General features: G+C 40.2%; 1 protein-coding gene across 9 annotated transcripts in view; it reads right to left on the bottom strand.

Annotated features, from left to right (window-relative positions):
- rapgef1b (Rap guanine nucleotide exchange factor (GEF) 1b) overlaps positions 1–22829 on the bottom strand; it is a 117349-nt gene that overhangs the window by 4984 nt on the left and 89536 nt on the right. For all 9 annotated transcript variants that reach the window (XM_034193087.1, XM_034193086.1, XM_034193085.1 and 6 more), the window contains 12 exons: positions 19583–19668; positions 13842–13947; positions 13124–13199; positions 10971–11055; positions 8101–8193; positions 3490–3675; positions 1795–1879; positions 1605–1699; positions 1426–1504; positions 1237–1338; positions 951–1048; positions 733–861 (listed from right to left, as the gene is read on the bottom strand). In XM_034193087.1, coding sequence (XP_034048978.1) covers positions 733–861; positions 951–1048; positions 1237–1338; positions 1426–1504; positions 1605–1699; positions 1795–1879; positions 3490–3675; positions 8101–8193; positions 10971–11055; positions 13124–13199; positions 13842–13947; positions 19583–19668 — 1220 coding nt within the window. The remainder of the gene's footprint in view (positions 1–732; positions 862–950; positions 1049–1236; positions 1339–1425; positions 1505–1604; positions 1700–1794; positions 1880–3489; positions 3676–8100; positions 8194–10970; positions 11056–13123; positions 13200–13841; positions 13948–19582; positions 19669–22829) is intronic.

Below are 22829 nucleotides of genomic sequence, written 5' to 3' on the forward strand. Positions count from 1 at the left end.
GCCCCCTCACTCCTCCAATGTGCCCTGGGCCATTACGCACAGCAAAAGTGAAAGCAGACGGAGAGCCTCGCATGACAATTTCACATGCTCAAACAAAGAGTATGTAACTATCAGGAATGCTCCACTAGTTTTGCATTTGGATGTTACTGGATTACTCTGTAGCTCTCTCCCTCTGGCGTAAAGCACTGTTTATCATATCAATGCGTTGAGGGAGAGGGGCCACTCCTCAGACTGGAGCATAAACACATAGACCATTTTGTGCAGTCTTTCACACAAGACCTCAAATTACCTTTATAAAGTGTCAAAATAGTTGTTTATTATAGTTTGATGTGTGTTTTGAATAAATGTGTGTGGAAAGTTATTTTTCGCTTTACTTTTCCTTTGTTATTTTTGATTGTAAACCTTTATTACACTTATAAAACACAACAAAAGCATATATATTATGAAAGAACAGGTTGTCCTGAAAAAAGAGAGATAAAACTTGATTGTGGGATGCAGGGAGAACTCTTAACAACAATAATAAAATATTTATGCCAGGCGAGTGAACTGTCCAAAAAATGCCCTCGGACCCCAGAGGGTTAACAAACCAACTCTGTGTAAAGGCAAAGCTGTTTGAGGTTGTATTCCTTCATTCTACCTGCAGGAAATACCTGCAGTGAAAATGAAAGCAATGATCTATCCCGTTGATATTTAATGAAGTCATAATGAAGCACGATTCCATCTTTAACTTACACTTGCTGGAAGCGCCGCATGCTGTCTAGAATGTTGAACTGCTGCCAGCGTTTGGAGAAGTTGACCTTCCCGTCGATGAGGTCGGGGTTGCCGAGGTGGACAAAGGTCAGGTCCTGGAGAATTAGACCCCTGGTGGGCAGAGGACAACAAAAACTAAAGTGGACCAGCACAAACCGTGTACAGTGTGTTTAAACCAGTGCAGCTACTCGTTTCCGTACAGGTACGGGATGCACGGGGGTTCCACTTCAGCCAGAGCTGCTCTGTATGCTCTGAAGGACGAGGAGCTGTCGATCAATGTGCAATATTCCTCCAATCCCTGAAAAAGAGAAGAAGTCCTTCACATCATTTGAATTTGAATTTTGAATTTAACATCTTTGAAGCTGATCCAGTTGTATTTTTTTATTCTCTACATGAGTGGATGTGTTGAGTCAGTGAATTCTTGTATTTTTTTTTTTTTATTTTAATCCATCTGACACAAAACCTCAGTCTCAGCTTTTGTCCCACCTCTGAGGTCTGCTTCTGCCACTCCAGTCTCCGGATGGGGGCCGAGTCCAGGGCGGACAGTATTGCCAAGTAGGAGTTGAAATTATTCAACTTTCGTAAGTGCTGCAATAAGAATGTAATGCAGTATTATAGCACTAAAGTGTTTTAGGATTATTTACTATTAGCATTTTTAACAGTGAGGTGACCAACCTTCATAATCTTAATGAACTTCAGGAGCAGCTTCTCTCTGTCTTGGGCTTTCTCCTGCTGTATTATCAAAGAGCGCACCCTGGGGGATTAAATACAAACGTCAGCAAACAAACCTGTGTGACTGAGTGTCATTGCTGACGAACTCGTGGCCACAAAGGTGCTGGCTTCAGCTCTTTTACCAATAGCTCATGTTGTTAAAGTGCTCTGTGAACTGAGTTAAGTTTGGACTCTTCTCCTCATTCTGCTCCTTGGCCCAGAGCAGCACCTCAGGAATCTGAGGGAAAAGAGGATGAGCAGAGCTGTGATGGCACGCACTCAGAGGATTAACAAATACTGGGACACATAGAAAAGAAAAAGAAAGTGCCATACCTCAATTTTATAGAAGAGTTCAGCATCAAGTAGAGTGAGCTGATCTGCAATTTCATGACTGCGGAAGTCATGAAGCGTTCCAGGCCTGAGGGGAAACAGACACACACTCACTGAGGTCTTCAACAAAAGTAGAAAAAAAAATAAAAAATAAATTAATGCTGTATTAGGGCTCCAACAATTAATTATTAAATTAATCACCAACTTTTCTGATAATCGATTAATCAGTTTGTCTCCTCCCAAAGCCCATATTTTCTGATTTCAGCTTCTGAAGTTATTAGCAGAATTTATAGTTATGATTTACTGGAATAACTGACTAATAACACTGGTCAACACAATTTTTCTTGCAGGGAGGTTTTTTCTACGGATCTTGGGTACTTTGGGAGCATTGAATCCGAATCTGGTGTTAGTTTTTGCCAATCACATCACGCTTTTGAGATATGAAAACATATTTATCATATCAAGCACTGAAACATAAGCTGTAGTCCCACACACCTCTTTGGTGCCATAAACAATATTACGGCTCTTGTTCACATTTCATGAGCCTGCTTTAAAAACTATGGTTTTGAAGCTGCTTTTGTGCAGGATTAGTGGCATCAAACTCGCAAGTGAACATGCAACTTTTGGGTAATCCATCAATACGGAACATGCAGATTGCAAAAAAAAATGTGATGTGATAGAGGAAATCTGAGCTCAGGTTTGGATTCAGCACCCCAAAATGATTCTAAATCAGTTCTCAAAGTCCATGCAAGAAAAATGTATTTTTTATTTTGTTGTTGACCAGTGTAATAAAAGAATTACACATGCGGTGCCGCATGGCGCAAAGCAATGCCGTGATGAAGCCTCACAGGACATGTTCTGGCATGTCCAGGCACATCCACAATTTCTCGGATAATCACTCGATGGAAAAACCACAGACAGCTGTCTGAATGCCATCTCAAAGCCGTCCTGTGAGACCAAAACGGAGGTGGTTTTGTCTCGCTCCAGTAGCAAATCCATCGTGATGCGCGAAGCCTCCGCTCGGCTTTCCATGACAAAATCTCTTGTTAAAAGTGAAATCTGCCAGAAAATGGTTGATGTCCAGCTCTTGTGATAACCAGAGAAATTGCACACGATGGTCACGGATCCATACAGCCATCCCTTTAGAAATGAAATGGTCGCTCAGCCTGGCTTCGGAGCGCGGCGCACCACCAGTCGCTCTGGGCCGTCCTTAAAGCAACAGTAACACTCCGTAATCTCTTTGAAGCCCATAAAATTTTCACCAAAAACCATCTGAATTTCTCGAATGGTGTCCACTTTGATGTCCCTCACAGTTTCTGAAAAAACTTTGATCAAGCAAAGCGGCAGTCTCTGAGCCATTCCTAAACAATGAAAAAAACGACGAAAGGGGTGGACCACTCCTCACTCAAAGCCTGCTCACAGGCGAATGATGCAATCGACAGGCGTGAAAAAACTCACGCATGCGCACGAAGGTTCAAGCTTGGCTGACGCAATCACACGTGATTCAAATCCATATGGTTTTTGAAAAAATAATAAGGTCGGATACTTTTCTAATAGACCTCGTACGAGCACAACAATTTATTTCTTTTAAATGTCCAGTCAAAGACTGACTGCTGACACCTTATTTACAGCGAGCTGCAAATGTGGCAATATGGACAACGCATTCCACAGGGTTCAACATTCAACCCCTGACAGTACCTGGCTGAGACCCCGCGGGCAGCAAGTGGCTTCAGGGAGTTGGTGTAACGCAGCAGCTTCTTCTGCTCCACCTTATCCAGGATGTTCTTGCGGAGCACACGGGCGAGGCTGAGCTCGCCGTTGCACACCAGCGTGAACACCAGCTCCATCAGCTGCTTCAGAATGTCTTCAGTCAGCTCAACCAGGCTGCAGGACGAGCAAAAACAAAGGAAACAAACATCCCAGTAATTAGAAATTGATCCTTTGATGGAAAAACTGAGTGAAAAACATTTTCTTTAATGGAGCTCATTTCACACTGGAAGAAAAAGATGATTAATGTTCAGCTTTTGGGAAATTACAAACATGTTCAGGGTTTTTTTTGTTGTCAAAGTTTCTGCCATCGTCAATAATGTCACACTTAATCTTATACCGTGATTGAAAAATACTTTTCAAAAATTGAAAATGCGGCTTTAGACATGCTTTAAAAAGTGTCTAATTACCAATCATCAAATAGGGCACTGCAGTCTTGTTTGAACCCTGAGTGATATCGCAGGATTTGACCACTTATGAGGACCTCCGCTCTCGTTGCGCAATATATACACAGCATAACTTCACACGGAAAAATGGTGTACTGTTTTATTTTCGGCTGCAATCACCGAAGCAGTCGCGAAAAGTGGGTTTTTTTTCTGTTCCCAGTGGAGAAGGGAAGACGACGCGAGTAGGAGACCTCATGTCGGTAAGTGTTAGCCTACACAGCTAACCAGAGTAGCTACATTGTCTCACCTGCAAAACCGCCTCGACATGTTTGAGCTCCAGTTCATAAACAAACCGTAACACGTCCACTTTCCACCGCATCATCACTTTTTTTTTTTTGCATTTTCACTTTGCATGTAATGTGCCCAAAAACTCTGAGAAAATGCTGCGTTTTCCGTCCCTGGAAGTAGAGAAATTACATCATATGCGTCATATTTGTCATATTTTACCCCTTTAGCACCCGCCCTAAAAAGAGAATGTGTTGCCCAATTGGTCATTTACTTATAAAACTAACACACTGTAAATTCATTTTGAGATGTCATTTGTTGGCACCTCGTAGATTCTACTGTATATGTGCATGATACACATATACTGTACATTATCCAAATCACAAGCAGTCAATAGACAGATTAAAAGTTTAATGAGTATACTGTATTTGCTCTGCAGTGATAAATGCAGCAAATGGTGTCTTAAAGTGCGTATTACTAGTAAATAAAACGTCAAATGAGCTGACTAGTCTAAATAAATAATTATGAAAATATTGATGTACTGCATTTTATTTTTGGTGCCACGTGCCCTGTGAAATTATGTCACAAACATGGGGTATTTAGCCTGATTTTACCTGCTGCTGATAAACGCTCAGAAACATGAAACTATGAGGTATGTGACTTTGTGGTGGGCACACTTCCGATAATCTGATAACATAATTATCGAAGATAATGTTTTCATTACCGGATTATCTTTTTAGATAACTTTAAAAACCATTATTGGACTAATTATCTTCCGATGAACTGTCGTCCGATAACTTTTAGACCGATAACGTAGTAAACCAAGCTGAACAGCAGCAAACATTTTTAAAATTTAAAGTCAGTTGAGACCTACCTGTTGAAAGTTTAAGAGATGTATAGTTCTACCCTCTGCAAACAGAAGCGAGCTAGTTTCAGGAGAAACCACTCTACCCTCTGCAGGCAAAGAAGAACTGGTCACAAAAAAAAAGTCATTTTCTTTAACACCATACCATTACGCTGGCAATATCACCCAAGTCATCCAGAGGCATACATTTTTAACTTATGGTTCAAATTTTAACCAAACTAATTTTGGACAAGTTATTTAAAATTACTGTCATGCCTGAAGTTTTATAAAGTTACTGTCATGCCTGAAGTTTTATAAAGTGAAAACATCAGATATATGTTTTAGTTTTAAAGTAATGTGCTAATTTTTAAGGTTTTGTGAGCACATGCTGTGCTCAGCAGTGCATTATGGGTAATCTCAGTACATTCACGGCAGGACAAATGCATTTCAGACACTCTGTTCAGGCTCCACGGACAGCATTAAACTCTAGTGCCTAAAACTCTCGTGAATATATTCTCTGTGTTTATAGACGTTATTGTATTTGCGTTTGTTAAATTCCACGCATCTTAAATCAATGTAGCAGACACGGATTATCTGGAATTTTGTTTTGGCAAGTTTTCAAGGCCTCTACTGCCATCTACTGGCCATTAGTGTTCATGGCAGTATTCGCCCTAAGTACTAAGCCTCTGGGCACCAGTAGATGGCAGTGTTCTATTTATTTTGACCCTGGTTATATTAGATGGTTGTCAAATCAACATTTTGGCTTTGCAAATGGCTTTTTTTTTTTTTTTTTTTTTACAAATTAAGTTTAAAAACAACAACAACAGCAAAAAACATTACAAGACAGCTCTGCCGTGTTTGCACAGGCACAGTGCGAGCAGTTGGATGCTTGTAGCTCTTCAGCAGCAGGATGCACTCATGACGGCCAATCAGAATAATATCAAACAGGTTTGATTTTCATTTGACCATACGATCAGCGATCAGGAGGTGGTCGTGAGATGTTGAACGCAGCTTGTTACTCCATGTACACTACATGATGCAGGACATGTGATTAACCTGAAACTCGGTCCAAAAATTTCTCACACAAATGAAAAATTATCTGAAAAAAACGCCAAAACTCGCACAGTGTAAAGCCAACATTTATGTGTCAACACAATATTGAGTGCAGGTTTTACAACATCATAAAACGTGCGCACGGCACTAATAAAATCAGAGCACATTCTCTCCACATGCAAAACATTTTGCGATAACACTTCCAGGGCTCCATAAAAATGCCTGTTTTTACAAATAAAAAATTGAGTATTTTACAAAAGCACATTTATCTGTAAACACCAACACACGACACGTCACATTAACGTGTTGGTTTACATAATGAATGACTGAACCAATCAGTGTTTAGCAGAGGCACTTTTACCCAGAATCCTTTGTGATCTGTCTGTGTTTGTTACAAAACAAAGAATTAGTGCATTATTCAACATTAAAAGATATATGTTATATTTTAACTTTGTACAAATGACAGAATTGACATTAATGGAGTTATTCTATCAGTATTCACACAAAACCATAAGTCAGGATGCCTTTATTTTTCAAGACCTCCGCCTGACCGGAGTATTGTGATTGGTAGAGAGCTGGCTTTGTGGCTGCTCTCAGGGTGCTTCAGTGTTGTAGCCGTGTAGCTTCCAGAAGGGGGCAGCATGTTCAAACATAGAAGTGCTGACTCATTGTTTGGGTCTTTTGTTGCTTTTTATGCTTCCAAAAGAGATCGTGGTGTTTAAACTCAAATTCAGCTTGCTAGCAGTTGCAAATGTACCAGAGACAATACTGGAATTTATCGGTTATCTGTAACCTCCGATACATTTTTGGGTGGTTCATCGGTTTATCTTTATCAAAGATAACATTTCAGTTATCTGATTATCTGTTATCAAAGTTCATTTTTTGGTTATCTGTGCCCACCAATGTGTATTTGAAATTTTTTAGTAATTTTTATTTATTTATTCAAATTTTATGTTGACTTGTGTGAGGCGCCTTGAGCCGGCTTTTGCTGTGATTTGGTGCATTATAAGCTAATTAAATTGAAATGGCTGCCAATCTGTTCAGATGCACTCTGGTTTATTACTCGAGGCCAAGATATGGCCATCAGGTAGTGTGAGGACCTTGTGTCCATCTGTCTGTGCTCAGCACAAGTCCAGTCCTATTACTGCCAGGGTCTTCAAATTCACAGGGAATAACGTTCTTGGCACACAAACCTTGGACAAGTCCAAAGATGGCTAATGCTGACCTATTTTAAGGGGTCAAAAGGTTTTTACTCGAGGCCAAAACATGGCCATCGGGTATTGCGAAGGCTTTGCGTGTGTGCATGCGTCAGTCCGTAGCATAACTCCAGTCCTATTTACTGCCAAGGTCTTCAAATTCACAGGGAACATTTTTGAAACACAGACCTTGGACAAGCTCAAAGATAGCTAACCTTGACCTATTTTAAGGGGTCAAAAGGTCACATTCTGTTTCCTATTTTTATGCTTATAGGGTTGAGGGTATTTTAGCATTGTTATATTTACTTTTATCAACTTTATCAAGACTCACACACGATAAAGAGTAGGAAGCAATGATTTATAATCTAGTATATATTTTTTTAAAAGACAGTGTTGACTGGAGTGAGATATGCCCTTTAAATCTACAGTGTGCAGGATTTAGTGTCATCTTGTGGTAAGGTTGCAGATTGCACTATGCCATCGCCGGTCACAGTTTTGTTTCCCTTCATGTTTTCACTGCTTTGTCAACAGGAATTGGACATTTACATACTAATAAACAGATGGTTATGAATGCTATATTCTATTTCTGCTAATAAACACCCCTAAATCTTTCACACTGTTGCTTTAGGTCAGATTTTTTTTTTTTAACAATCTCATAGTTGGACTTACTGATGGCAAAAGCATCAAGAACATGTTTATTTTAATACATTCTTAAAATGCCAAACGTGCATAAACACTTGTTATCAGAGGAAAAACAAAAATATCATGTCGTACTCACCACAGCTCGTCCACCACTCGAACCAGCACAAAGAACGTGTTTTTGCTGACTCGCTTTTTAAAAGTATCCGGACTGTGGCAGAAACTAGTATATGTGCACTGTGGTTAAAGACAATAAACATGCTAGAAAGTGGGAGGACAGAGTACACACAAAATGCAAACATATGAAAACATGCTGTGGAAGGGGCGTGGCTTGTTGGTGTCTGTGTGGCGATGACGGGAAATTTCATAATGGATATTTTATTTTCCTTTTAACACTGTCTTCAGGAGGACGTGCATGTGTGCATGCATGACGTTTTCAAATTACCGGAAATGACCTCTGACCTCACGTGATGCACATGCACGCTAACATCCATAAGATGTCTTGTACATCACTTCAGAGGTGTTATTTGGTCTCAAAAACAGCATTTTTAGATTTAGATGTGTTTATTTCTTGCTAACCTTTACAAAATACATGAGAAACAGATTTATGGAGAAATAAGTTGTTTTCCAGCATCTTCCACCATCTTGGTTTATTTTGCTTGAGCGAATAAGCAGCTGACATCGCCGTGTCTCTCTACTCTGATTGGCTGTCACCATGTGCTTCCCAGCGATCCCTCTTGCAAGTTGGGGGAAGCCCCCACTTGATCTAGGTCGTTATGGTCACCATCATACACAGAATAGGTCACTACCATAAATAGTTCAAGGTAGAGTATGGTAGAGTCACCAGATGGAAGCCACTCCTTAGTAAAAGGCACTTGGCAGCCCGAGAGGCTGCAAAAAAAGTCACCTGAAGGACTCTCAGACCATGAGAAACAAAATTCTCTGGTCTCATTAATAAAAGATTGAACTCTTTGGTGTGAATACCAGGCATCATGTTTGGAGGAAACCAGGCACCATCCCGACTGTGAAGCGTGGTGGTGGCAGCATCATGCTGTGGGGTGTTTTTCAGCGGCAGGAACTGGGAGACTAGTCAGGATTGAGGGAAATACAGCTAAGACATTGATATTGAACATCTCTGGAGAGATCTGAAAATGGCTGTGCACTGATGCACCCCATCCAACCTGATGGAGCTTGAGAGGTGCTGCAAAGAGGAATGGGCAAAACGTCTCAAAGATAGGTGTGCCAAGCTTGTGGCATCATATTCAAGAAGACTTGAGGCTGTAATTACTGCCAAAGGTGCATCAACAAAATATTGAGCAAAGGGTATGAATACTTCTTAATTTCTTATTTATTTTTTTATTTTTAATATATTTGCAAACATTAAAAAAAAACTTTTTCATGTAGTCATTATGGGGTGTTGTGAGTAGAATTTTGAGGGGAAAAATGAATATACTCCATTTTGGAATAAGGCTGTAACATAGTAAAATGTGGAAAAAGTGAAGCTATGTGAATACTTTTCAGATGCACTGTAGTATGATGGTGCAACCACTTCCCAATGAGAGCATCCCAAATGGGGCATCAAATATGTGCCAAATTCAATTAACATGCAGACCCCCACCAGTTGCTGTGAGGACGCTGACCAACACAAGAGAAACCAACAGAAATTATTAATGTAAATACTGTATCATGCGGTGTATTAAACAAAACTAATTACAATAGTTTGAACTTTAACACTAAACACGTGCTTGACATTTCTTCTATATAGTGTAAGTGCAGCTACCTTGATGTTTAACTTAAACCTTAAGTCAAAATGGGAGTACCATCGTCATTAGTGTTCAAGACTTTTCACAGACACATGTTATAATTAAACAGTATACTTGTACACTTGAAAGTGTAACTTGATTTTTTTGGTTAGGTGACAGTGAGGAAACAAATGTAGATGTAGGGGTGAGTGATACATTTGTCTTATAGTCATCAAGAGTGTGATTGTGTGCCAAGATATGGATTGCAGAATGTCATCAGCACCATGAGAAATCAGTTTCCCCCATAATAGTACAGAACCTGTGTCAGGCCAGAATATTTTTTTAATAACTCTGTTTAAAAATAATGAAAAATAATGCCAAATATCCATTAATCTGGATATCAGTAATTATTCTGGCACATCTGCAGATCAGATCAGCCCTGCAGTGCTGAGGCTGTGATGATTAGAACCACAGACTGTGCTGGTCTGTGTGCCCATTAACTTTGTCCCCCTTGTTTTGCTGAGCTGAAAACGTGAGTCAAAATGCCTGTTAAATACTTTTCTTACAGATATAACTGGCTATAAAGTCATTTTCACATGAAGACATAACAGTTAAGGAAATGGTTTCACTGTGCTGCTGTTGTGTGAACCAGTGGACATTTGCGCTGGGTGCGCTCATTTAAGCCTGAATGATGTTAATTAAACACAGCCAGGAATTTGTTAAATGTAAAACTGTTTGATTCATGAAGTTTTTCCATCTAGAGTTGATCTTTGAAGGACTAGATTTGGAAATTAAAATAGTCCAGATTAAACGCTTGTTCATTGAAGATTACTAAAGGGCCCATATAGTGCACAACTAGCAATACTGTGATATAATACCATCACTGTCCAAATAGTGAAAACCAGTGTGATATTAATTTTATGTCATATGGCCCACTCCTAGCAGACAGCCCTGCAGGGTACAAAAGAAGAAAGAAGCTTCTTATTAGAGGGTACGGTTCTCTTTCACACAAATCTCACTATTATAATTGCAGTCAATACTGCGTTTGCGCATTAATCCAACAAATTAAACCACAGAGGATAAGCAATATTAGCTTGTCACTGAGCTTTAATTGGAATCCCCGTCACACAGTTTGCATCAGTAGAACTGAGTTGCTATCTTAAAAAAGAAAAGATGACACAGGATAAACAAGTCTTGAAGAGAAATAATTTCCATTTATCAAACAGTGTTAAAACGAAGAGCGCCATGAGTTATTTGAAAAGGATATCTGTAGTGCAGCTTCTTAATGAGGTCCTCGGGGGTTATAAATGTCCTATATGTAGTCAGGAAGGCTTCACAGTACAAAACAAGATCTGTCAACAGAAAAAAAGGGGAGAAGAGCAACAGATTTTACTTGCCTCAAAAACAAATCACCAATTACTCAAGTAAAGCTGAAACGCATCATCAAATGTGAAGTCTGACGGACAGATGACACATCCAGAATGACATACTGACTACCCAGCTGAAATTAAAATAACCCTTCAAATTAAATCATATTCAGCACACAAGTTAAATTAGAACTTTAACATAAATGACTGAAAACCTGTCAAGTAGCATAAAGCTGGAAAACATGTACATCTCAGCAAGTGTAATAGTCTTTCATTTAGATTCTTCTTTTTCAGTATTAATGGGTTATCTAGTGCTTTCTAAGGGACATCCATTGACTTAATGCAAGCAAATGTCACATGCTTCATCTTGATGAGAAGCTTTGTCTTATTTTTAGCGAAACAGGGACATATCCATAAAACATCCACTTGAATCTGCACGGACACATTTCTGCAATAAAGTGCACGGTTCAAACACGTGGGTGCTCAGCGTTCGGCATGAATAAGGAATGAGCCTCCAGAGCTGGAGATTATGGGTTCAAGTCCCATTTGGTCATAATTGTTAAAGAGGATTAAAAATGAAATCGAAAGACAAAGTATGGGACACACATCTTTTTTTTTTTTTTTTTAATTCTCCCAGTGGCCACGTTCAGAAAATTAATGAATGAACTTTGGTGGAGCAAATCTGAGGTTAGATCATGTCTGAAAGCATGTACTGGTACTGTACATCCCCACCTCTTGAAAGTCAGGTGAAACGTGTCACCTTGGGCACAAAGAGGAATGTGACACATGGCCAAAATGTCCTAGCTGAAGTTTCCTCACAATACAAGTCTCCCTATGTAATCGTACCCAAGTACTCTCCAAAAAGACTAACTACCCAAGACACTCAGTCACCACCTGAGGATACTGGTTACTTGTCCATGTCTCAAAAACACACAGTAAGACAGGAAGTACCAAGACCCCAAACACTTGGACATCAGTATCGCCAAACACCTCTATCCAGTGAGGTCATGACTCCATAAGCTCTTCCCAGGCTTGATCTCATAGGCTGAGGAGCCAGAAATGTGAATGTCACTGCTGAGGTAAGTGACCAAGTCCAGGTAGTCATTAAAACCCTGGATCTTAGTCTTAATCCAGGACAATCACAAACTCAAGACACTACGATTCCTCACTCAGCTTGTCAAGTACTGCAATCAGGGTATCCACCGATTCTACCAAGATCACAGCATTGTCCACAAAGTCACGGTCAGTAAATCTTTTGTCAACAAAAGCACATAAACCACTGGTTCCCCCAACCTTTCCAACACCTAGCCCTACAAGCATCAAAAATAGCAGGAGCCCAGACCAAACCCCTGACAAACACCAATGGATGATGTTCACGTTACCACTACGGTAGCAGAAATGCACATGTGCTATCACGTCATATCTATATCCGGTTAGGGAAACTCGCATGTTTGACATGTTCAATAACAGGAGCTGCCAAGCAAATTTCTCACGTGTGGTCGCCATTTGGAGCTGTAAGAATTGCTTTTCAAATGTTTGCATTATGATGTTCATCATAATGCACTGTATCACGTATCGCGCTCCCTAAGCAGAAGTCTTGGTTTCAAGATGGTGGCGCATTTTGAAAATCAAGCATTTTCAATGGCAAAGATTCAGAGTTTCTGCCCCCACTCCGTACAGCACTCATAGCACCTCTGTACTCGTATATGCTGACTATGATGTCCAGCAACTTCCTGGAAGTCCCACAAATTCTCAAGCTGGACCAGAAAGTAGGCTGAACAACTGAATCAAAGGCTTTGTGCAAAATCCATATAGGCTGCTAAGAAGTACTTCCAATATTCAAACATTTTTCTAATTATTCATCAGAGCTGATTTATTTCTGCACAGCAACCAGCTATTTTAACATTTCTCGTCAGATCAAATGATCTTGCAGCACTGAATAGATCATTTGAGCAATAGTACATCATTTTCTCCTCATATTCAGTGTTTATTCCTTGTATTTTAACATAGAATTTCTCTGTTGCATTAAATGTGAGAGTAGTTAGTGCTGTACCTTTGCGGTCTGTTTCTGTGGCATGGACTAAAAGAATATCTCCTGATCCAGCACGAACGTCAGGGCCATCGTCATTCTGGAATAAGAAGAGTAAGAGGAAAGAGAGACACCAATGGTTAGGAAAAAAAAAAATCAAACAGAAATATGGAGGGAAAGGAATGAGATGAAAAGAACATTTCTGATGATCACGCAGGGATGATGAGAAATGATGCTACTTTCAGTTTTCCTCTCTCCTTCCATCACCCTCACGAAATGCCCCTACCACTCCGTCCTGCACCACTTCCTCTGATGTCAGCGAAAGTCAGGCGTGCATGATAAAACCTTTCCAGTGTCTTCATCCACAGCTCCAAATATCACTGGGGCCAGGAACTTTTCCTCTTTTCATTTCCAGTCTTTTCATATCTCTGTTTTCGTCTCTGCTGTTCCACTGCCTCCGCCTCTGCGGAGTGGAGTGCAGCGCTGCAACACATCTGTCTAGAAGACTGCACCAAGCCGAGGAGGAGTGTTGACGGTGTGTGTGTGTGTGTGTGTGTGTGTGTGTGTGTGCAGTTTCCTCTCTGCAATTTTACAAAGTCAACTCCAGAGGGCAGTGTTTACCATCTGTGGCGAGGCTCATAATTTGCTTTTGCACCCTGTTAGCATCTAATAGACAAACCAAATATCCTGCTGCTAATCCAAAGTACTACAAAACCAGTACTCTGCAACAGGAACACCTTACTTCTTGCTTTAGTGTTATCCTGCTCATGATCTCCTTGTGGTCTATGAGGGACAGCTCGTCTATGTCCTCTTCGTCACTCTCAGCCGCCTCTGCTGATTTCTTCCTCCTAATAGACAAACGTACTGTCAGCACAGGTGTAATTGTCACACCAATGACACACAATCTCTTACACAGAAATGATTTTGCACAACTTCATGCCAGACTGACTTGATCGGATGATCTGAAAAGTGTTTGTGAGCTGAAAGCCACGTTGACAACATTGCAATCTTGCACAAGTACACCCAGATATAAATCAACCCAGAACTGTCCGTAGCACAATACCTTCCTAATGCTAAATATGGCTATTATTAGCCATGTCATTCAGCTGAATACATGAAGTGCATTTATTTCAGACTTCATGCCGATGGCCCCCTATGCTGATGATTTCTTTTCTTAGCGATTAGAGTTAAGATTTTTCATTGTCACCTGTACAGTAAAAACAGGCAGTTATACCACACAATAAAATTCTTACTTTCATTCTCCCTAAAATATCTGCATGGAGAAAGTTCACATCAGATGATTTAAAAAAAAAGTCCCACATTAAAAAATACAAATTATTAGACTAAAGAATATGTTATATACATTATTCAAAGGATGTGCAGTTTATGCAGCATTGGCACTTTTGGGCTATACTGTGCAGTATTTAAGCAGCATTCCTGCAGTGCAGGAGTCGTAAAGTGCATGGATGCACAAGTAATGAACAGAGCTATTATAATAAATACGTAGAGAATAATAATAATAATGATGAGGAGAAGAATGACAGTGAAATGACAGTCACCCAGGTGGTGAAGGAGTCAGTGTGTAAGGGAGTTACTGAGAAGCCAAATGGCCTGTGGTTCGAAGCTGTTCTCCAGCCTAGTAGTCCTGAGGCCTCATGTACAAACGTTGCATATGAACAAAAACGTGGCGTATGTCCTTCTCCATGCTAACATCCAGATGTATCAAAAGTGAAATGACCATGGAACTGCATGGAGCCAACTCCAACTTCATGGCTGGTGTACGCATGTTTCTACACCTATTGTTTCTTCAGCAACATTTAAAGAGGTGAGGCTGGGAAACTGTTAATAATGTGAAAATAAGTCATCAGAGTGTTGTGCACATCAGTGAGTAAATAGTTTATTTGTTTAATTGTCTCTAATGAAAACCAGTTCAATGCACATTTGGGCATGGGCGCAGTCAAATATTTAAATATTTTTTGTTTTTCTTTTTTGTGTTTTGCTGATAAGCCCTGATTGTCTCCCTGTGTTCAGTATTTGTCAGTAAATGCGTGCGTGAAGTTGTGAATGCCACACACTATCAGCCATGGTGCACCTCTGCATTCATTAACAGTGTGGTTCATTTAAGTGGTGTATTGTATTCTGCCTTCATCTGACCCCAGGAGACCGTGGCTACCCGTTAAGAATGTGGCTGATGACCCCTCTAACAAAACCCAATACTGACCAAGAGAGGCGGTACAATGAACTCCATTCCCACACACGGACTGTAGTGGAGAGGGCATTTGGTCTGCTGAAGGGATGATGACGCTGCCTGGACAGGTCGGGGGTGGGGGTGCCGCTGTATCGACCCGCACTGTGATGGCCTGTGGCATCCTCTACACCGCCACAGCATACCACTGCCAGAGCAAAACATCCCCCCTACCAGAGGAAATGGATGCCTGGACCAGTCAAATTCAACCCACCCCTGGAAACCATACGGGCCCGGCAGCATGTGATTTCAATGATGTAAAGAGGCAAGGACAGAATTCACTTATTCACACGTGCAATTATTGCTTTACTGATATCACTAAGGACATTAATCATTTGATCCAGATGATCTTTGATGCCACCGATTGCTCTCACAATTTCCTCTTGTGATTTCAGCACAGCACACATAAAATATCCCTGTGTCTCCACCTTCATTTACGAATATCTCTAGCTCACACTCTGTAAAATTTCTTTCCTTTGTTCATGCTGAATGATCAGACAGAGAGGGGAATCCCAGGTCCCAGGGCCTGTTTAAATACATTTGCATATTTAAAAGGGGCGTGGAAAGGGAGGACTTTGGTACTACTGCATGTGCGCTCAATTCCATGTTATTTGGAATGTACAAACAGAACGTACTTGGATCTATGCGTACGCACACTTTGATACATCTGACTTTTTTGTGCGTATGACAGTTTCTGGGTTTTAGCGTACGCCATGTTTCAGTAGGAAATCCATGCAAGTCTTTGTACATGAGGCCCCTGGACTTCAGACTCCTGTACCGTCTGCTTGATGGTACGAGTGGGAAGAGTGAGTGCTGGGGGTGTGTACTGTCCCTGATGAGGTTGTGTGTCATCTGTAAAACTCTGGTTTGGTAAATGCCCTGCTGTGAGGGGAAGGCTGCTCCAAGATGTACTGTGAGGTCTTAATCACACGCTGGAGAGCCTTCCTGTCTTGGACTGTGCCATTATTACCATACCAGACTGTGATGTCAATTGTACACCTGTTGAAGTTGTTGAGAATTTTGGCTGACATACCAAATTTTTTCAGTCTACATAAGTACATAATTTAGTACATAATTTTGGCATTTCCAACACATATATTTGAGCTTCTTCTCTATTTTAAGCACAGTGGTTTCATGCAGAAATGTCAGCGAGGTCAAAATACCACTAACTTAAAACTTGCAACGGCAGTGCACCTCTGTGTTGCATGTTGCCTTCCTCTGCGCAAAAAACTGTCGCAATGCGCAACAGACACAAAAATAGGGAACAGTTTTAGAGTAGATCTTTCAACTTCCTCTTCCACATGAGGAAAATCAGACAGACACTTCAAATCACACTACACAATGCCCACAGCTGTTTGGTTACAAAGAAATAACCATTCTTCCAGAGCAATGCTTATCAGCTTGTTACAAAATCAGAGATTTAATTTCATCATGTATATGAGGGCTGTCTGTAAAGTATAGGTCCTTTTTATTTTTTTCAAAAACTATATGGATTTCGTTCATATGTTTTTACGTCAGACATGCTTGAACCCTCGTGCGCATGCGTGAGTTTTTCCACGCCTGTCGGTGACGTCATTCGCCTGTGAGCACTCCTTGTGGGAGGAGTCGTCCAGCCCCTCGTCGGAATTCCTTTGTCTGAGAAGTTGCTGAGAGACTGGCGCTTTGTTTGATCAAAATTTTTTCTAAACCTGTGAGACACATCGAAGTGGACATGGTTCGAAAAATTAAGCTGGTCTTCAGTGAAAATTTTAATAGCTGATGAGAGATTTTGAGGTGATTCTGTCGCTTTAAGGACTTTTCACGGTGCGAGACGTCGCGCAGCGCTCTCAGGCGGCGTCATCAGCCTGTTTCAAGCTTTAAAACCTCCACATTTCAGGCTTTATTGATCCAGGACGTCGTGAGAGAACAGAGAAGTTTCAGAAGAAGTCGGTTTTCAGCATTTTATCCGGATATTCCACTGTTAAAGGAGATTTTTTTTAATGAAAGACGTGCGGACGGATTGCAGCGTCGGCTCGCAGCCGCCGCGACGCTCCGCCACAGGAAAAACACCTCTGTTGGAAGCCTTGAGGACAAGTTGGAACATCTCCAGCTGATAAACAATTTCTCATATACTCACTCCACTGAAAGCCATCAAAAGCCGCCTGGATTTTACAAATGGTTATCAACACGGAGGTGTTTTTCCTGTGCCGCCGCGCCGCGTCGGCTGCGTCCCGACGCGCGGACCCGTCCGCACGTCTTTCATTAAAAAAATCTCCTTTAACAGTGGAATATCCGGATAAAATGCTGAAACCGACTTCTTCTGAAACTTCTCTGTTCTCTCACGACGTCCTGGATCAATAGAGCCTGAAATGTGGAGGTTTTAAGCTTGAAACAGGCTGATGACGCTGCCTGGGAGCGCTGAGCGACGTCTCGCACCGTGAAAAGTCCTTAAAGCGACAGAATCACCTCAAAATCTCTCATCAGCTGTTAAAATTTTCACTGAAAACCAGCTTAATTTTTCGAACCATGTCCACTTCGATGTGTCTCACAGGTTTAGAAAAAATTTTGATCAAACAAAGCGCCAGTCTCTCAGCAACTTCTCAGACAAAGGAATTCCGACGAGGGGCTGGACGACTCCTCCCACAAGGAGTGCTCACAGGCGAATGACGTCACCGACAGGCATGGAAAAACTCACGCATGCGCACGAGGGTGCAAGCATGTCTGACGTAAAAACATATGAATGAAATCCATATAGTTTTTGAAAAAAATAAAAAGGACCTATACTTTACGGACAGCCCTCGTATACCCGTGAGGACTGTTTACGGTTTTTCATAAGGAGATAATCATTTCAGTGTAAAGTTTTCATTTCACTGTAATTTTAACCCTCTGGAGTTGTTTCACGTGGAGAGATGTCAAAAGTCACATGACCTAATTAAGCAGTCCTCCCATCAAATCCACAACACACTGAGTTTCCATTTGAATGTGTGTTGAAAGTGTGGACTTCAAACTATATACTAGTTTTAAAATTTTGTGGATAGGCCCAGTAAAATTTGAATCATGATTAAGAATTTTCAACAGGCTTTTTCCTCAATATTATGGGAATGTGAGGAGCGGTGCTTCATCCAGCATGCGTGCAAATGGGAGTTGTCTTCCTCATTTCTCCTGTCTGACTGGAGAAATTATCTATTTTTTAACCTTCATTTAACCAGGTTAGTCCCACTGAGATCAAGATCTCTTTTACAAGGGAGACCTGGACATTTATAAAGTTTCCAATCCACGTAACCTGCATGTCTTTGGTTGTGGGAGGAAGCCGGAGCACCCGGAGAGAACCCACGCAAACATGGGGAGAACATGCAAAAGCCACAGGTGGAAACTGATCCCATGACCTTCTTGCTGTGAGGGAACAGTGCTAACCACTAATCCACTGTGCAAAAAAACATGACTTTCTCTTTATAATTTGGTGGAAAATGCATGACCTAAACCAATCAAAAATAATCATCAACCCACATATTTGGTTGTGGAGGCGCTTTGTGCAGCACATACACAAACGCATTCCTTTTTTCTCCTCTTTAGCCAGAGGAAAAAAACACGACTTTATCATTGGTGGAAAAATGCATGACCTAAACCACAAAACCACCAATCCCACGCAGCCTGATCAACAACCCCATGTGGGGGTGTTGCTGAGGGGGAAAAAAAAGCCACCAAAGACAAACTGAAGTGCCAATGCTGCCTCCAGGTGGACAACGGGAGGAATGACAGGCCTGTGACAGGAACTGTTTTTCTGAGTGGCACAAATCATTTGTGTGGCATCTTATTGTTTTGTAAATAGTTGTACAAAAATGCCTGAAGCATTTCCTGCATTTTAATGTAAATAGTTGTATATAACTTTGCTGTTTGCTACATTTGTACATATGTTTTTGAAATTCACAATTTATATTTGCATTCTGTTATAAAAATGGTCTGTTAAGCATTTTTGTGGTTTTCAAATTAAGAAAAACTTTTCTATTCAGATTTTATGTTTTTGTGTGAAGTTAGGTTTATTGTGTTAATACAGTATGTCAGAATGAAAGAAAAACTGTAATGCCACAAAGATGAGGTTGTGCTGAAAAAAATGACATCAAACAAGGCAAACTGTTTTTTTTTTTTTTTTAAGGTAAATTATGAAGGTAAAACCAAAAGTAGTCAAAACGGCCAATTATACCCTGGACTCCAGAGGGTTAAACTAGCTGGCACTTGCATATTAACAGCACAATCCTTACCTTTCCTTATCCATACCCTCCTTCCTGTTGGACGATGGTATCTGAGGGGTGGGGTCTTGAATTACATCATCAGCTGTGATAGTTTCCTATTCAACAGCAAAAATACATAAAAATACATATAGAAAGACAATGAAATAAAATAAAATAATCCACTTTTTCCTGCAGGTGACATGAAACAGGAGTGAGTGGGTTCATGGATTGACAAAAAGTCTGATGAGTGTGCACAGTGGTAATACAAACACACATTGTTAATGGCATTACATCAGATTTTGTTGTGCAAAAACATATTTAAAAGGGATCTCTAGTCTTACCATTAAACAAATATCTACAATAGGAACTAAATTATCTATGTTTAAAAAAAACAACATAATGCACGAGTATTTCTTTTTCCACAATAAGGTTTCAAAGCAAATGAACATTTCTTGAAGTTAATTTGAATCAATTAATAATAAATCAAAAACAGTATAGTATAGTAGTGTGCTGTACGGTAAATCTATCAACATCAGGGCATTTTTAAAAACTGAGTGATTACACAAGAAGAAGATAAGTGAGGGAAGCCACCAAGACACACAGAACAACTCTAAAGACCTACAACCTTCAGTGGCTGTACGCACTTGGAGATTGTGCGTAACAGGGCTTTTTCTAAACCGGGAATTAGGTTTGCTTTGGTTGTGTGTCCAAGCCGAAATGCTGATTTATTCATTTTCTTATGCACTATTCCTAGCATACAGCCTTCCCCTTAGCGATCGATTCTTCAGTAAATTGATGCCAGGAAATAATAAGCTTGTTAGTAATATACAGTGTATTTTTCCAAAATACTAAAACTGTGGCAAAATGACAGTAAGAATGTGTAAACATGTCCTATTTCACGCACCTCCCATGCTGTCTTGTCTGGCCTGTAGCCAGTGGGGTTCGATCAAACCACCCACTTCGCCCACTTTTGCCACGATTTTTGTACTTGTACCTGTTCGGGGTCTCTACCAGATCAAAGTATTATTGAAGTACCAGTATAACACGTTCGGCACATGCACCTGTAATCCCTCCCTGCGTTTACATCAGCGTTTGATGCTGTGAGCTGTCAGTCTGCTGTGAGCACATTACGCCTGTACTTTACTCACTCCACTGCCTTCCAGTTCATTTTAGAATTGATTTTATGATTTTAATGTTCATTTTTTTTAAGCTATCAATGGCATTGCACCATGTTACTTGTTTCAAATTCTAATTCTCCGCACTTACAGTGGGACATTACAGGTGTCTGGTCAACTTTACTTACGTAGATGTTCTGGGGTCACAATATAAACTTTGGGGTGAACGTGTTTTTGTGGTAGCTGAACCCAGATTGTGGAATAAGTTTCCTCCTGATTTACACAATATTTCTGACCCAGAACTTTTTAAATCAAAGCTGAAGAATAATTTATTTAAACTTGCTTTTAACACCTGGTAATGTTGTGGCATGTTTTGTTTGTATGTATCTTTCTAATTCTATTGTACGTTTATTTTATTGTTGTGAATTCTTCTTCCAGGATTTTATAGTAAAACACTTTAGACACCATCTAGCTACTGTAAAGGGCTACAGAAATAAATGTTAATTGATTAACTGATGGATTGATAGTATTGATGTTACGGTCCGTAGAATGCATGCCTCATTTTGACCTCAAATTTTCCACCACTCCACACCATCCCCCACCTGCTAAATTTTCCTCAAAAAACCCCTGTATACTGTAACTTTTGTTGCACCAACAGTCAAAGCTTCTTGGTAGACTGGCACACAGAAGCACTTTGTCAAAAAGAACACATGAAATCATAGCTATATTTTGCTAAAGGTACATCAGATAATCAAGCCTAGATTTGATCTTTTTTCTTTTAACAAAGTCCTTCTTTGTTCCACTCTGCTATTAAACGATAACTGTTGAAACAACAGACAAAAATTACTCTATGCACCATCCCTCCAATCACAAGCACAGAAACTGTCAGGGGTGTCTTGGTCGCTTCCCTCACTACTCTCCTTTGTGTATGCTCACTGAGATTTTCCATATAATACAATATGGTTTATATTTCTTAATGCTTGTTTTAAATAAGCTTCAAGAGACAGTTACAGACCTGGAAAGGTCTTTGTATTCATCAACTGACTAATCAAAACAAAACTGGCTTTAAGTGGTTACTGCATTTTCTAGACTACAAGTCTTTTTTTTTTTTTTCCTTTATTTTTTTTTAGTAGTTTGTAGGGTCCTTTGACTTATTCCCAAAGCAACTTAAATATGAAACATTCTGCACCATCATCTACATGCATGACAAGGTGCCTCTGTATACTGAATGAGGTACATACTCCAGACCAGAAGGTGGTGATAACACATCATTAAGCTAGATCGGAACCACTGTAAAACAATAAGTTCTGAATGCAAGATATGTTCTTTGTTTTTGAGAACGAGTAAATGTAAAGCCACCTTGACACTTGCATGAATTTGATCCCTGCATTGCCGTGCAATTCGTCATGCCAATGAGACCCGCTTTGTCCTGCTGGATTCCGTGCTTTGTCCTGTTTGATGCTACGCTATATAAAATAATCATTTTGTAGCTGATGGCGCATTTGCTCTCAGAACTTGGTTGATGAAACCATCTCTCATCGCTCCCAGAACCACGAGAAATTATATAGCAACAGCTGCAGCTGTGTGACTTGTGCTATGGAGAATGCATTTGGAATAGTCTCAAAGGTAATTATTTATATTGTAATGGCTTGGTAAAACAGTTGCATTTTCATTCCTTCATATGAGTTAGATAATGTATCTGTAAAATTATGTTTCTTATAGATGTAACATCTCCTCATAATCCTTCAGATGCCCTGCGAGCAATGAAATGCATTGACACGCAGTGTTTTTGAATAGGTTGCACAACATTCATGATTAGTTCACAAAATGAATGCATGCCATAATTTTGAACATTTCACTTTTTTTGTGCACTGGCACGCAGCTGCGCACAGTTCACACACAGTTTATGGCAAGTTTACCACGGGAATCACATTTGTGCAAGTGTCAAGGCACCTTAAGAAATCAAACTCTCAAACAAAAGACCATCCTCTGAAATATATCTTTCATACTACTTGTTAGGACTGTGTGAGACAACAAGAACAACAATGCCAGGTCACCTAGGCTAAGCTGGTAAGGTAAGGCTATTATTTCTTCATTCTTCATTTCTTCAAATGCATCTTAAAACATTTAATGACACTGCACACTGACCTTACCTATGATCT

Source organism: Thalassophryne amazonica, chromosome 17 (genome assembly GCF_902500255.1).
Source record: "Thalassophryne amazonica chromosome 17, fThaAma1.1, whole genome shotgun sequence".
NCBI lineage: Eukaryota > Metazoa > Chordata > Actinopteri > Batrachoidiformes > Batrachoididae > Thalassophryne > Thalassophryne amazonica.